This window comes from Palaemon carinicauda, chromosome 17 (assembly GCF_036898095.1).
Source record: "Palaemon carinicauda isolate YSFRI2023 chromosome 17, ASM3689809v2, whole genome shotgun sequence".
NCBI lineage: Eukaryota > Metazoa > Arthropoda > Malacostraca > Decapoda > Palaemonidae > Palaemon > Palaemon carinicauda.
The window spans coordinates 72,813,740-72,827,232 of NC_090741.1; the positions used below are offsets into that span (position 1 = coordinate 72,813,740).

A 13,493-nucleotide genomic window follows, 5' to 3' on the forward strand; every position below is an offset into this window, starting at 1 on the left:
AAAAAAATGTGCCCTCAATTTCAGATGAAAATTATTACTATCTGTCAAAAAGAATTAACAATGAAGTTTTTTATTAAGATTGATATAAAAATTTTAGATTAAGATAATTCTTTAACCGTCTGTAATGCAGAGAAGACTATTCCTGCGATATCACTATGAAAAACAAATATCCTACCATGGTGTTCTGATACAGTTCTGAATTTCCGATAAAAATACTAACATTTTACTTCCCCCGGAAAACTACTTACTGTTACTATACAATATGTACGTTGTTCATTTATTAAGTTATTTTTATTGTTACTCATTTGGTATTTTCCCCTTTTCTTTATTTTCACAAGTATTTATAATCTGAAAAGTACTTTTACTCTCTTCATATTGTAAAGTATACTAAAATTACTTAATTAAGAAAAGATTCTTTTTAGTTTTAAATGCTAGAAATAAATCTGTATCCGGCACACAGGAAAAGAAACCATTTTATCTCACCTGTTGGAGGAATGAAGGCAAACATAACCTTCCATATGACAGTGACGAAGTGCATAACATAGTCCATGCAGGATGGCAGCTTCTCTTCTGCTTCTTCACCCTCCTCTCCATCTTCTCCTTCATCGCCTGCCAAGGGAGGAGATTTGTTAGATTTCAAACAAAACTATTTCAAAATGGCTTTTCTGAAGGTTCTCTCAGAGAGTGAAAGCCTGACTTTTCTCAGAACTTCAAAAGGGAAGTTATACAATGGCGAAGTAATTTTAAAGACTGAGATGTGGGTACACATGTGACCTTTGGATTTACATTGTTGCAGTTAAGATCATTTAGACATTTCAAGTGCATTTGAATAGTGGCATTCATTGATAATAGAATAAAAAACAGTTTGATAAAGGATTATCAAATATACACGACGAATTATCATTCGGGAATAGAGATATAGGTAGGATGCTATAGAGGAAAGGGAAGTACACTAAGTACAATCATATTCATGGTAAAGATCATGAGCAGTGGCTCTCTTATTGCCATTGTTAATACATTGAAAGATTTTGTAGGATTATTAACTAAAGAATGAAACTAGACACAAATGATCATTTCTACAGATTGTAAATACAGAAGTTGAATAAGTATATACTGAAGCAGCAAAAAATGGAATCCACATAGAAAGTTGCGTTTTAATAGTACACTGACATTGCTGTTTTACTTTGGGCTTATTTAAAAAGATAATAAAGAAATTGTTTCCATCTTAAAAGAATACATTGAAATGACAATTTTCTACATAGGCATTGCCAAGTGTGCTTTGGTGCCTTCTGAAGGAACATTTACATGCATAGTATGTAGTTGATAACGAGAAATTCACAAAATAAGTCTAGTGAGAAATTAGGCATCATGTTTGCTATCATGCCAAAGATAAAACAATATATTTTTCAAGTTGTTACATTATTTCTTACCAGTTTAGCTACTAGTAGATATTTAGTGAATTGAATGATGACTTGACATGAGTATATATGGAAAGAACAAGCTTTCTAGTCACTAGTAGCAGATGGGATAGAAAGAATGGTAACTACAAGATTGATCAAATACATATGGCAATATACAGTGAGTTTGATAGATTCACAAAGGCTTTGTTATATAATTTAGAAATTATATTCGAAGAGTTATCCAGTTACTTAATAATGTTTTTATCTAAAATCTGTGTTTCATGAGATTTTCAGACGAAGACAGATTACCCAACTATTGTAAAATGTCTTGAAGCCTTTGGCAACAGCGTTTTGTGAATCAGAATAGCAGATCATTACAAGTAGAAGAGTTTCTCCTGTCATTGGAAGGATCCACAAAGGAAATTTGATTAGCAGAATAACTACAAAAATAAGGGTAAATGGTAAAATATTTTCGTGGTAGAATTCGAAGGCGTAGGGTGTTAGTCCTACTTGAGAGGCCTTAAAAATTCGATGTGTTCCGTATACCTACCATCGTTCAATGAATGTGTGGTTTGCGTGTGCGGGGAAAAAAGAAGAAAACAAAATCATGTAAGCTTGATTTACTACCATGCAGACATCTACCTTTCAGCCACTCTGAGCTTAAGGGGCTACATAGTGGCCACAGCTTTATCACATTAACAAAAATAAAAAATGAAGATTAATATATGTTACAAAAAAAAAAAAACGTACTGTACAGGACACACTTTGAAAACATATATATATATATTTATTTTGGTCTGAAGGTGGAAGTGGATTCTTCTGTGGAGTATGTTACTGTATGGAAGATTAAGATGATTGATACACTCCTCCTATGTAAAAGATCAAAGTAATTTTTTAAGGCAAAGCTTGGTGACTTTCTAGTGCAAGTGTAGATGATGATGGTGTTGGCAGCCAGCTTATTGTCAAGCTGCATGAAAACCTAGGGTGATGAAAAAAATAAATGAGACATGGACAATAAAGTAAATCATAATTTAATAACTATGGACAGTAGCTGGAACATCACTGACGATTGTATTTCACCTACCATTGAGCGCAGACACCGTATGGTGATGCAAGCAAGGGAAGGAATGGCACTGTTAGAGCATTAGTTTGAATTAATTGAAATGACTTACACACAGCTAACTCACTGGATTTCTCTCTAGTTTGTTTTCCTTTATAGGAAAGTTAGGTATACTCTGCTAACTTTAAAGACAGGTTTTGTGGGTGAGGTACAGAACACTACAGCATGCATTTTTAAAAGTATTTCATTACATCACACAGCAGCAGACTGACGAATCCCTTTGCTACCTTTGTAAAATGACTAGTCATTTAAGGGATAAGTGTGACCCTGCTCTCTGTGGACTGACCAAAACGATTTTTTGGGGACTCCAGAGATTTTTCATTCAGTAGCTCCTCTAGTGAAAATAATATTGAAAATTTTTCATAATTGCTCTGTTGTTGATCTGGTACAGAAACCTCTCTCATTAACAACACTTCTTTTATGTTACTAATCATGGGACGCTTTGTCCATTTAAAATATCAGAACTTATTTTCACTCCTAATCATTTAAACTTATGTTTTTAATAATTCATTTAAGTTGAAATGTTATAAATAGTATTGCTGTCAATGAGCTAGGTTACTTTGAATTATCTCTAACTACAGCTCTTGTAAGTCAGAGGAAAAACATGATGATGAAAAGTGCATAACAACATGCACATCAAATAATTGAAAGTGTGTGTACATCTATATTTGCAGTTGTGGGGGAAAATATTTTTAGAAATTAAAATTTTATCTATAATTAGAAAGGGGTGGTGCATAATACTCTACTTTTAAAGTTTCCAAATGAACCCACTATAGTCCATTTCTTTTAGCGAGTCATATTTGCACCGACTCGCAACGGTGCCCTTTTAGCTCGGAAAAGTTTCCCGGTCGCTGATTGGTTAGAATTATCTTGTCCAACCAATCAGCGATCAGGAAATTTTTCCGAGCTTAAAGGGCACCGGTGCGAGTCGGTGCAAATATGACTCGCTAAAAGAAATGGACTATAGTTCTTGTCGTATAAGTTAGTGTTTAAGTTATTTGAAGAGTACTAACTAGTTATGAAAATCTCAGAACTATAGCTAAAAATGCTGACGTTTTGAGGCTAGCTACATTAAAGATTTTTTTTTTCTCCTTATATGAGCTAAATAAAAATGAATGATCTACTTTTAAGGAATGATATTTTGTCCCTTTGTTTTCGTAGCATCCCAGGGGCTGTTTACTTTTCATCCAGTCTTTAAGACGTTGATATTCACATTCTTTTGTGAAGACTCATGAACTTTTTGTAAGAGTGATTTATTTATTAATTGGTCTATGATATTTACTAGGTGAGATCTACTGAAGGATTTAATTTGTTTAGGTAGGTGAGTCTACATTTTCCTCAAATTAATTAGTACAGATTCCGTTGAAATTATTTTCTTGATTTGTATTAGTATTTTATCATGTCATTCATGTAAACTTATGTAGAGTTATGAGTTAATTTATCTAAACAATTGATAATAGGTATATTTAATTTTAAACATAATTATCAGTTCTCTAATAGTTCTAGATGATTTTCTAGAAGTTGTCTAACCTATGATGGAAGGAAAGGGGGGGGGGGGGGTTGTTAATTAACTGTGAGTCAACTTTACTTGTCGATCATATCTTACATTCTCTTAACAGAAAGTGAAAATGCATTGTACTACATTTAGTTTAGATGGGTTAGTCTTTGTCGATAATGCTTACAATATTCAAGACACTTTATAGAATCTGGGTAGAATGGTTGTTATGGCTGAGTTTAGAAGAAACAGTAGTTATTTCGTAACATAGGAGTACGCGGGTACCTCGGGAGGACATGCCTTACTTACCAGCTTGCACGGTGATAGCCTCGGAGAATTGTTCCTTCCAGGATGAGGTTCCAACGAGCATAGAGGCGTTAGCTTTCTTCACCAGCTTGTCAACCATGTTCTGTTAAAGGTAGATTAGTTTTAGTCAATCTGTTGGAGATTTACACAAAGACATAAGAGATACAAGGTTTCATTTAATGGATACTTATTGCCTACAAGAAATGTAATGGTGGATTTTGTAATTACAATGGAATATTAAGTATAAATCACTTGCTGAAGTCTGTCCGAAATCCAGTTGGAAAACTGGACTTGAAGGGAGTGGACATATGCTGAAATTCCAGTGCATTTATTCATGTACATGTTAAAGAAATACATTTGCTACGATGTAACATGGTAATTACACTGGTTTTCAGTTATGATTGTACTTAATAAACTCTACTAATTAACATGAAATGTAACATTTACAAGAAGATAAATTTTATTTAATTACGTGTATCATTGGATTTCTTGTTCATTTACGAAGTATATATCAGTGGTTATCATCTCTGTTATCCCCTTTTTTACTTGTTAAAAGTTAACATATCTTAAGTAAACGGTCTTGAAACAATGGGGAGACTTTGATAATATTTTATCTTCACTTTTTTGTTCAAAACTTTAATAGTTTATTGTACATCACTTCTACATGCATTGTTGATGATATGTTTTAATCGAATCCCAAAGCCTTTTAAAGTGCTTTGATTAGGAGAATTACCCTCATTGTACTTTTCTCAGCATCTACTAGTTTTCTACAACTGGCTTGCCAAAACTTACAGGTGGCCTGCCAAAATATTTAGTGAAGCCAAAGTAATTTCTTAAAATGATATCTTCTAAAAAATGAACGCAATGTAATGCAAAATCAATTCTAGTTATTACTCTAGTCTTAAAGAAACTTACTGCGACGAAGCGCTATAGAAGCATACGCAGGGAAGAGAGAGAGATAGAGAGCTCATTTGGTTCTTTTAGTATTTATTTCAAAATAGAAGTCATACTTTTAATGACCAGGTAACTAAAATAGTCTAATCAGTGATGCATCTCGATAGGACAAGTAATAAACTGGAGAGAAAAGCACAAGGATGGACAATTGTAATATTTGTAATTATTAAGGTGAGGGTAACTGGTCCAAGTTTTAGAATTCTTAAATCATGAAGCATTTTATTTGCTTCACTTTTCATATGGTGTTACCAACATAGTAATAGAACATCCCGGGTTTACATCACAAGTATTTATTTTTTTACATTGATACCTTTTTTCCATGTCTTGATGGAAGCTTTTTCAGAATTGGGAACCCTTTGGGATTCGATTGAAATATATGTTATGTAAGGCATGGAAATAAATGTCATTGTCACTGTATTGGGGTTTATATTATATATATTATAACATGCTTTGTTGTTTTGAAACTTTGGTCGAATTTATTTTTAATTTCTGTGTTGTTTTTTGTGTAGTCGAATTTGGCATCTTTACAATTCCGCGGTACTCAGGATAATAGTCTGTCAAAGTTTAGTTTTGTATTTTGAATGTAAGAAATTAATTCTAATTCTGATAACTCGAAAAATAACATTTTAATTGGTTAATTCCAAATGAGCTCTCGGTCAAGCAGAAGAGGCAGTGAACTGGAAAAGATATAAAAGGCATTAAAGACAGCTTCCTGGGATTTTGGATGTTTTGAGAAGCAAAAAAAACTTGTTAAAAGACGAAAATAAAAAATAATTCTTTGTAAGTAAACAAAATTGGAAATGGGTCATGGAATGGAATATTGCCATATTTAGTAGTGTTGTGTGCTAAGTGAACCAAACATATTTTAGCCTGTTGATCATTTTAATACAAGCTTGATACTTGATAATCATTTATCATACTAGCTGAAATCATTAACATTAAGAGATAGTGGGTAATGCAGCTTAAATTTTTCGGAGATTTAGCTATTTATTGATGAACTGAAGTACAGTCTATTGCTGTGAAAGATTAATGTCAAATGGAAATGTACTTATATTTTATGCTTTCAACATAGGTTTGATATTTAATCTCTGCGAAGTTCTTGTATTATTGGATATCTATGTGATGGATATTTCTGAGGGAAGTTGAAACTCTTGGGGTCCCAGGAAGCCGACTCTTTTATTTCAATCCAATTTCATTATCTAAATAAAATTCAGTAATAAAAATCACGTTACCGGTAGTTTTGCATAACAAAAGAATTGGGAGACCAAGTTATCCACCGCGGTCTGTAAGATAGAGGCAAAATTAAAAAAAAAGAAAGCAAGGAAAAAGATTTAGTATTTTATTCGAATTTGCCAAATTACAAAGTGATGATATTTTTCAAGTATTGCTGTTGCTCTAAAAAATGTTTTTACAAACGCTTCGAAATAAAACGGTTCTGCAAGTATAAACTACAGTAATAATGAAACAGTAATTCCTAATTCTTCAATGTGTAGGATCAAAGAGAATGAGTTCTCTCTATCATGAGACTTTTTGCGATCGTATTCTTTGTGTTTTAATATTGTAGAAAACTATTAATTTCAGTGGATTGAATATGCAATCAAAATTATTAGCGATAGGCAAATGTAATCGGGGCAAGCCTCCTTTGTCAGTTATGTTCTTCATCAATTCATTAGGTTTTGCTGATTTAATAGAAAAAGAAAACACTTCATAGACGCATGTTTACGAGTATTGTGTACATCTATCTTTATACCAAGGCACTTTCCCCAGTTTTGGGGGTTAGCCGATATCAAAAAAATTAAAAGGGGACCTTTCCTCTCTACGCTCCTCCCAGCCTGACGAGGGACTCAACCGAGTTCAGCTGGTACTGCTAGGGTGCCACAGCCCAACCTCCCCCGTTATTCACCACAGATGAAGCATCATAAGCTGAATCCCCTACTGCTGCTACCTCCGTGATCATCCAAGGCAACCGAAGGAAGCAGCACGGCCTACTGGAACAGCGTCATGATTGCTCACCATTCATCCCTATTTCTAGCACGCTCTCTTGCCTCTCTCACATCTATCCTCCTATCACCCAGAGTTTTCTTCACTCCATCCATCCACCCACCCAAACCTTGGTCTTCTTGTACCTCTCCCATCAACTCTTCCATTCATCACCTTCTTTAGCAGACAACCACTTTCTATTCTCTCAACATGACCAAACTACCCCAACACATTCATATCCACTCTAGCTGCTAAATCAGTTCTTACACCTTTTCGCACCCTCGCTACTTCGTTCCTAACCCTATCTACTCGAGATACACCAGCCATACTCCTCAGACACTTCATTTCACACACATTCAATTTCTGTCTCTCCGTCACTTTCATTCCCCACAACTCCGATCCATACATCACAGTTGGTACAATCCCTTTCTCATACAGAACTCTCTTTACATTCATGCCTAACCCTCTATTCTTTACCGTTCCCTTCTCTGCCCCCAACACTTTGCATCCTTCATTCACTCTCTGACGTACATCTGCTTCCACTCCACCATTTGCTGCAACAACAGACCCCAAGTACTCAAACTGATCTACTTCAAGTAACTCTCCATTCAACATGATATTCAACCTCGCACCACCTTCTCTTCTCGTACATCTCATAACCTTACTCTTAACCAACATTAACTCTCAACTTCCTTCTCTCACATACCCTTACAAATTCTGTCACTAATCGGTCAAGCTTCTCTTCCAAGTCTGCAACCAGTACAGTATCATCCACAAACAGCAACTGATTTACCTCCCATTCATGATCATTCTCGTCCGTCAGTTTCAATCCTCGTCCAAGCTCTGGAGTAGTCACCTCTATCACCACTCCATCAACATACAAGTTAGGTAACCATGGTGACATCACACATCCCTGTCACAGCCCTACTCTCACTGGAAACCAATATTTTCTATCCTAACACACGCTTTACTACCTTTGTAGAAACATTTCACTCCTTATAATAACCTTCCACCAATTCCATATAGCCTCATCACATTCCACGTCGCTTCCCTATCAACTCTATCATACGCATTCTCCAGATCCATAAACGCAACATACACCACCTTACCTTTTGCTAAATATTGCTCGCATATCTGCCTAATTGTAAAAATCTGATTCATACATCCCCTACCTCTTCTTAACCACCCTGTAATTCTAAGATTGCATTCTCTGTTTTATCCTTAATCCTATTAATCAGTACTCTACCATACACTTTTCCAACCCCACTCAACAAACTAATACCCCTTGAATTATAACACTCGTGCACATCTCCCTTGCCCTTATATAGTGGTACAATACACACACAAACCCAATCTACTGGTACCATTGACAACATGAAATACATATTAAATAATCTCACCAACCATTCAAGTACAGTCACACCCCTTCCTTCCTTTATCATCTCAGTTCTCACATCATCTATACCAGGTGCTTTTCCTACTCTTGTTTCATCTAGTGCGCTCCTCACTTCCTCTCTTGTAATCTCTCTCATTCTCATCTCCCATCACTGGTACCTCAACACCTGCAACAGCAATTATATCTGCCTCCCTATTATCCTCAACATTCAGTTAACTTTCAAAATATTCTACCCACCTTTTCCTTGCCTCTTCTCCTTTTAATAACCTTCCATTCCCATCTTTCACTGTCTCTTCAATTCTCGAACCAGCCTTCCTTACTCTCTTCACTTCTTTCCAAAACTTCTTATTCTCTTCATATGAACGGCCCAATCCCTGACCCCACTTCAGGTCAGCCGCCCTCTTGGCCTCAGTTACCTTGCGTTTTACTTCCACATTTTTCTCTCTATATCTTTCATACTTCTCTACACCATTACTCTGCAGCCATTCTTCAAAGGCCTTCTTTTTCTCTTCCACTTTTACCTTCACTCCTTCATTCCACCATTCACTACCCCTCCATATGCTGCTTCCAACAATCTTCTTGCCACACACATCACTTGCAATCCCAACAAAATTTTCTTTTACTAGCTTCCTCTCTAAATTACCAGTTTCTCTCACTTTCACTTGTTAATGGACATAGAAATATTGTTATGAACTAGTTTACTTAATACTTCTTATCATAGGAAATTTTTTTAGAGGGGTTAGAAATATATTAATTTTGAAGAATATGTCATGACTGGATAATTTTTTTTGTGACTTATAATCTTTTGTACTGTTGTACGGATTCATGGAATATCTTGCTCGATAGAGAATTAAGCTAGACGTAATTTTGACATAATCCACTGGGTGTTCCGAGTTTAAAAAATAAGAAAAAGTTTATGACATCTGATATATATATATTTATATATATAATGTGTGTATGCATGTATGTATGTATGTATTTATACACACACACACACACACATATATATATATATATATATATATATATATATATATATATATGTATATATATATGTATATATGTAAATAATCATCAACCGCTGCTAGTCCACTGCAAGACATGTCCTTCTTCACATGTCTGTTTATGGTCTTTTTATACCAGTCTATACCCGCAAATTAGTTTTAGCTCGTCAATCCATAGTCTTCTCTTCCTTCTGCTGCTCCTTTTGCAATCTTTAGAGACCCATTCTGTTATTCTGTTACTCTCCTCGTCCATCTATTATTTGTCATTCTTATTATATGTCCTTCCCATGTCTCTTTCTTTTTCTTGTATGTTAGAATATTCTCTACTTTAGTTTGCTTTGGAATCCAATGTTGTTCTTTTATGTCTCTTAGTGTTATTCCCATCGTTATTCTTTACTATAGCTTTTTAAATTATAACTAGCTTATGTTCTAAGGCTTTAGTAGGGCTCTAAGTTTCTGATGCATAAGTGACATTTTACGTTTCATAATCTCATTTTGTTTAACGAAAGCTCTCCATCGCATTCTTATTCTTTTTTCAATTTAGTTCTCGTGTCATGGGGAAACTCTTACTGTCTCTCCTAAGTGTATATATTTACTAAAAATCTGTAGAAAGCCGTTCATAACCCTTGTTAGTTTTCTGCATTTTCATTGTAAATTATGTTAATTTTACTCATATTCATTTTCAGTCATACATTTCCGCCTTCTCTATTTAAATCTTCTATTATATATATATATATATATATATATATATATATATATATATATATATATATATATATATACTGTATAATACGTTCTGATCCTTGGATTGGATGGTGCCTCAAGAATCTTCTAGACGTTATTCGAACAACTCTGGAAGAGTTAAGTGTGATTCATTGAGCTAGTTAATCTTCTCCCTTTTAGTAATAATAATCATCTGTTATCTCTGCGATTTTTAGAAAGTATTGTCAAGCGGTTAATCTTTTGGCAAAATTTATTAACAATTTACCTGTTTAGGTATGATTGTGGCACAGACCATTTATTTTCCTCCGGACTCGGCCCCTGTCAAAGGACATGCTTTGATATGTGTGTGTGTATATATATATATATATATATATATATATATATATATATATATATATATATATATATATATATATATATATATATATGAATATATATCAAATGTACGCTGACATCATGAGCTTCTGTTTGGTTGACTATATTGACAATATCAGTCCCAGGTCGTTTAGTGAGGAAACCAGACTTATTTTTTTATTTTTTTTATAATAATTTTTCTATAATTTTACCTAGTTTCCCATGTGGCGAATTGTTTTAAATTATCAAAAAGTATTAGAGAAAAACAATAGCTTTGCACAATTTGGCAGTATATGGAGAGCTTGGTCTTGTAAACAAATACCGTTGTACTATTAAGTCCTTTTTTTATGTGTAATGAAAATCTTTTACAAGTGTTTCACGTAGTAGCAGGAAAGTTTAAGTATGGATTTCTAGCACTGTAAGTAAATGCAAGATTTTAATGCTCTAAAAGCGTGGTTTGTCGTCAAAGAATTTTTTTTTATAGACATTTCATTTCTTATCCGTTAAGTATTATTTATAACCTGGAGCTAATTAATTTTGATGAATATGCTTTGATTTCTTTATGTGGCTGTCAAAAGTATTTGATATTGCAAGTAAATTGATTTGCACAGGTGATATACAATTTAAACGTTCAAGGAGCAAAAATCAGTGATGGAACAATCCCTGTTTGATGTAATAACTATAACGTTCAAAGTGTATTACTGATTCCTTTGTAGAATTTTTAGATTTACCAAAGAACTCTTTATAACAGTGATTGAAGTCTATGTGTATTGAGAATTAGCTTCTTTCCTAACGACCGAAATATCGGTAATCTAAATGAACAAGAGATATTTAATACAAAAAATAGAGGAAATGGTCCCGACCGGTTTTGTCTTTTAAAACATTTTCAAGATGTTCAGACAGACGAAAGTGGCGAGGGACACCATTTTTTTTCTTTTCATGGGGGCACTTTTGCATGCCGTTAGACTGTCTGGAAATTGGTAGGAGAGACAGGCATAGAATTCGTGGTATCCTCCAATACTAATGCGTTGCAGCATCCACGTTAATCGGCAATATTTTTGACATATATGATTGGTTTACTTCTATAGATAAAGAAAGAAATACTAACCTTATATTCTTTGTTCTCCTTAATCCTGATCTGGGCACGAGTAGCATTGCCGAGCTTGGGTTTACCAAGAAGAGCGATCTTCTCCTCCTCAGTCATCTCTTCAGAGCCCTTTTGGGCAAACTCGAATCCTGTTTCATCTGCAACGGTGGAGCTTGGATTAAAAACTGGTTTTATCTTAGTTGGTTTGGAAAAGTTGGTTATTTTGGGATCCAGTGTGTCCTTAAATTAATTTGATATCTCTAGGTTGACATTTTTGTGTGTAAAATTTGGCTTTTTTTTATTTTATACCCAGTTTTAACTGGCTAAATCAATTACATATTTACGAGTAAGAAGGCAATGGGATATTATCAGGTTTCAGTATGTGTGGATATTTTCATTTTGCTAATAGTGATATTTAAGATGTGAATTGAGTGAATTTGAAAGTGTCATATTCAGGCAACCATGTATTTACTTATTGCAATGACCCTCTTAAATATGAAAAGTATTTGGGGGTTTAGAGGCTCACCATCTGGATCCCTAGTTTTTGGTTATAATCCTAAATAGTTCTTTAGGATGCAATTAAAGGATAATAAAGAGATGATCTTCAAGTGCTGAGAGATAAGGGCAAAAATGAAGTGTGAAATAAATCTAAGCTAATTTGGGAAAAAATCTAATTAAAGGTAAGGAATTAAAGTGTGCTTCTGAATATTTAGCTCCAGTGAAGATGTCCAGATGCACAGATGCAGATTCTTTTTTTTTCAAATATAAGACATTGTATTATAAAACAAAAGATAAAACTTGCAAGTGAATTCATATAGCACCTTATGTTTTGTAGAGGGTAACTGAATATTTAGGTCAGTGCTCAAAATTTTTACCTGAGCTTGACATATTTTCAAAAGGAGTGGCTACGGGTAGGATCTTATCACTACAAAAATTAAAGGGTCTCTTGTTATTTACCCTCGAACATTCTTATAGAATAGTTTCCAGCTATAACCTACTTCAAAATTACAATTAAAACTATCTAAAGCATTCAGCACACTGTTAAGACAAACCCCAAGTATGACACACTTGAGCAACACTTAATAGGAACACAATCAAACAGTGCAAGTCCAATGGAAGGAAGATTTGAAGGGATTGGTTGGATAACAACATTATAGCAATGATGACACACACACACAGAGTCAGGTAGTGCAAACCCTAGAAGGAAGATTCAGAGGTGAATGATTGGATAACATTATAATAATGATGATAATTTCACACCCAGATTAACTATGAAAAGGATTAAGATGTTTCTTCGAAAGTAATTACCAATAATGATATCTTCTTTTAGTGGTTTGGGATTTTCTTCGGGTGTTGGAGTTTCTGCATGGAATTACGGAAGAAAAAAATAACATTTCAAAAATTCATCACAAAGATTAGAGAACAAAATACCAGAAATATGTCTTACCTAGACCAAAGAGGATGGTGCTTAGATAGAGAGGAAAAATGGAAGAGGAAAAACATTCAAGGTTGGACATGCAAACATGCAAAACTCTGGCATGGCAGTCTAAATTACTAGGGCTTCCTGGCATTGCATCAGATATCAGGCTGTCTTTGAAAAATGTGTCGTGTAATAAATGACGAAGAGCTTGTCATAGGTAACAAATGATAAGCCGTGTGTCATCTGTAGCAAAG

At 34.3% G+C, this 13,493-nt stretch overlaps 1 protein-coding gene across 4 annotated transcripts in view; it reads right to left on the reverse strand.

Moving 5' to 3' along the window:
- Nucleotides 1-13,250, reverse strand: part of LOC137656867 (sodium/calcium exchanger 1-like) — a 25,974-nt gene extending 12,724 nt beyond the window's left edge. For 2 of the 4 annotated variants that reach the window (XM_068391234.1, XM_068391233.1), the window contains exons 1-4: nucleotides 13,128-13,249; nucleotides 11,841-11,977; nucleotides 4,325-4,424; nucleotides 484-609 (exon numbers count right to left, since the gene is read on the reverse strand). In XM_068391234.1, the coding sequence (XP_068247335.1) occupies nucleotides 484-609; nucleotides 4,325-4,424; nucleotides 11,841-11,936 (322 nt within the window). In that variant the 5' untranslated portion in view covers nucleotides 11,937-11,977; nucleotides 13,128-13,249. Of the gene's footprint in view, nucleotides 1-483; nucleotides 610-4,324; nucleotides 4,425-11,840; nucleotides 11,978-13,127 lie in introns of all 4 variants that reach the window. The other 2 variants (XM_068391235.1, XM_068391231.1) reach the window with 2 other exon arrangements.
- Nucleotides 13,251-13,493: the final 243 nt, after the last annotated feature.